Below are 2,500 nucleotides of genomic sequence, written 5' to 3'. Positions count from 1 at the left end.
CACACACACACATACACACAACTCCAAAGAGGGACTCTCTTGGTCAATATAACTGAAGGAAATTGAAGTCAAATTTCCTTCAAATCCCATTCAACCATTTGAAAAAGGACACATTAGGACATTATGATTATGGTTGTTTATACCTTTGATCACAGATGTACTGGATCAAGATTAACCCAGGATTAAACATTAGCATCAACGAGTATAACATCTGCATACACATACCTTTCCTGCACCTTGATGCACACAAGTGCATCATTCAGCATTATTAACCGCCGTTTCTTTGTGCAATTATTCACCTATAAAAACAAAGGAGAAAGAATACATGAATTAATTAACATAAATTGAATATTTGAGAGTGGGAAGTACATAACTGCTAAAAGAAGTAAGAGAAGAGTGAATAGATCAGCATAAATTAGAGCTAAGAAGGTTAGAGGATACACAATTCTAAGTGGGAGAATGGAAAATATTAATGAACTAGTATGAATTAAAGTTAATGGACTGGGAATTATGTCACTGTATAATATAATAAGTGATATCAGATATAGTGAGAGTTTGTGAATAAATTAATGGTAAGGTGAGAGGGTAAATAGGAAACAATGAGATGAAGAAAAGGAATGCATAATTTAGCATAAATTAAAGCTAAGTTGGAGTAAATATTTGAATGATTAATTAACAGTGAGGAGTCACAGCTAGCTAGGTGAATAGAGAGGTAAGCTACTGGCTGAAGGAGCCACAGTTCATTATCTGTCACAAATGGTACATGAGTACAACTGTTTGATGTATGTGTATGTGTATATATATATATATTATATATTATATATACATCACCCATGCTAGCATGGAAGATGGACGTTAAATGATGATGATGATGATGATGAAGATGATGATGATGAGGATTATTGATGATGATGAGATATATATATTCACACATACATAATTATAGGTGTATGTGTGTGTGCTTATGTGTGTGTATGTGTGAGTGTGTGTATGTGTGTGTGAGTGTGTTATTTCTTTACTACCCACAAGGGGCTACACACAGAGGGGACAAACAAGGACAGACGAACGGATTAAGTCAATTATATCGACTCCAGTGAATAACTGGTACTTATTTAATCGACTCCGAAAGGATGAAAGGCAAAGTCGACCTCGGCGGAATTTCAACTCAGAACGTAAAGACACAAAATACTGCTAAGCATTTTGCCCGGCGTGCTAACGTTTCTGCCAGCTCACTGCCTTTGTGTGTATATGATTGAGTGTGTGTGTGTGTGTGTGTGTGTGTGTGTGTGTGCCTCCCTTTCCCTTTCTCTCTCTCTCTGGTCAAGTAACCATGTACCTTCTTTCTCTACAGCAGGACAGCTGTTTCTGCCTCACTGTCTCTCCGTCACACTTGAACCTTTCATCATCTGACCCAAGGTCAAAGGATCTCTGTCTTCCTCTTCCAATGCCCCTCTCTCCTCTCTCAAAAGATCTTTGTCTTGCATGTTACTTGGTGACCCTGCCAGTGCTTGGTGCCACACAAAAAGCATCCTGTTCACACCGTTAAATGGCTGGCATTTGGAAAGGCATCCAGCAGTAAAAACTATGCCAAAACTGACCCCGCCTGTGCTTGTTTCATGTAAAAAGCACTCTGTCCACTTCGGTGGGTTGGTGTCTGGAAGAGCATCCAGTTGTAAAAACCATGCCGAAACAGACACAGAAGTCTGGTATAGGTTCATTCTTGACCAGCTCCTGTCAAACCAACCAACCCATGCTAGTATGGAAGGCGGATCTTAAATGATGATGATGAGGATGATCACACACACACACACACACATATATATATATAGGTTATGAGAGGTAATGGTGTCAAGAAGACCCAAAGGTGTCAGACAATGCTGAGTAAGTGCTATGGACAGACTATAGTTAAGCACCAGGTTCGGTGATTAAGTGAATGAGGAGTCCAACGTAGGTCATATATCAGCATATGCATATATATAAAAAATTAACAGAATGACATAAAAATCCAAGGCTGTGAAAGATTTCAGAACATTTATAAATAGAAGGTCTTACAGCTGTTTCCATGACATTTTATATATCCCTTCATCAGAGATGGTGTGAGAAAATGGTCAAGCAATAGTTATTCTAGAGAAAATATGAAATAGAGAGTGAAGTGGTGGAATGAAAATAGACGTGAGATATGCAGGGATATTGCATCTGCAGTTCCATTGTTTGGGCAGAATGGTATACAGAACTTACACACAAGGTACAGGAATCTTATATGTATATCATTGTGCCTAAATAATGGAACTGCAGATACAATATTCCTGCATATCTCACGTCTATTTTCATTCCTCCACTTCACTCTCTATTTCATGTCTTATCTAAAATAACTATTGCTTAACCATTTTCTCACACCGTCTCTGATGAAGGGATATATAAAATATCATGGAAACAGCTGTAAGATCTTCTCTTTATAAATGTTCTGGATTTATATATATATATATATATATATATATAT

At 37.6% G+C, this 2,500-nt stretch overlaps 1 protein-coding gene across 1 annotated transcript in view; it reads right to left on the bottom strand.

The window, feature by feature from the left end:
• The window catches only part of LOC106873305 (rho guanine nucleotide exchange factor 10), a 43,575-nt gene that overhangs the window by 24,094 nt on the left and 16,981 nt on the right, over positions 1 to 2,500 (bottom strand). Inside the window, exon 7 of the mRNA XM_014920618.2 lies at positions 226 to 299. Within this exon, the coding sequence (XP_014776104.2) occupies positions 226 to 299 (74 nt within the window). The remainder of the gene's footprint in view (positions 1 to 225; positions 300 to 2,500) is intronic.

The sequence above is a fragment of the Octopus bimaculoides genome, chromosome 6 (assembly GCF_001194135.2).
Source record: "Octopus bimaculoides isolate UCB-OBI-ISO-001 chromosome 6, ASM119413v2, whole genome shotgun sequence".
Classification (NCBI taxonomy): Eukaryota; Metazoa; Mollusca; class Cephalopoda; order Octopoda; family Octopodidae; genus Octopus; species Octopus bimaculoides.
This window is presented reverse-complemented; position numbering and strand designations above follow the sequence as displayed.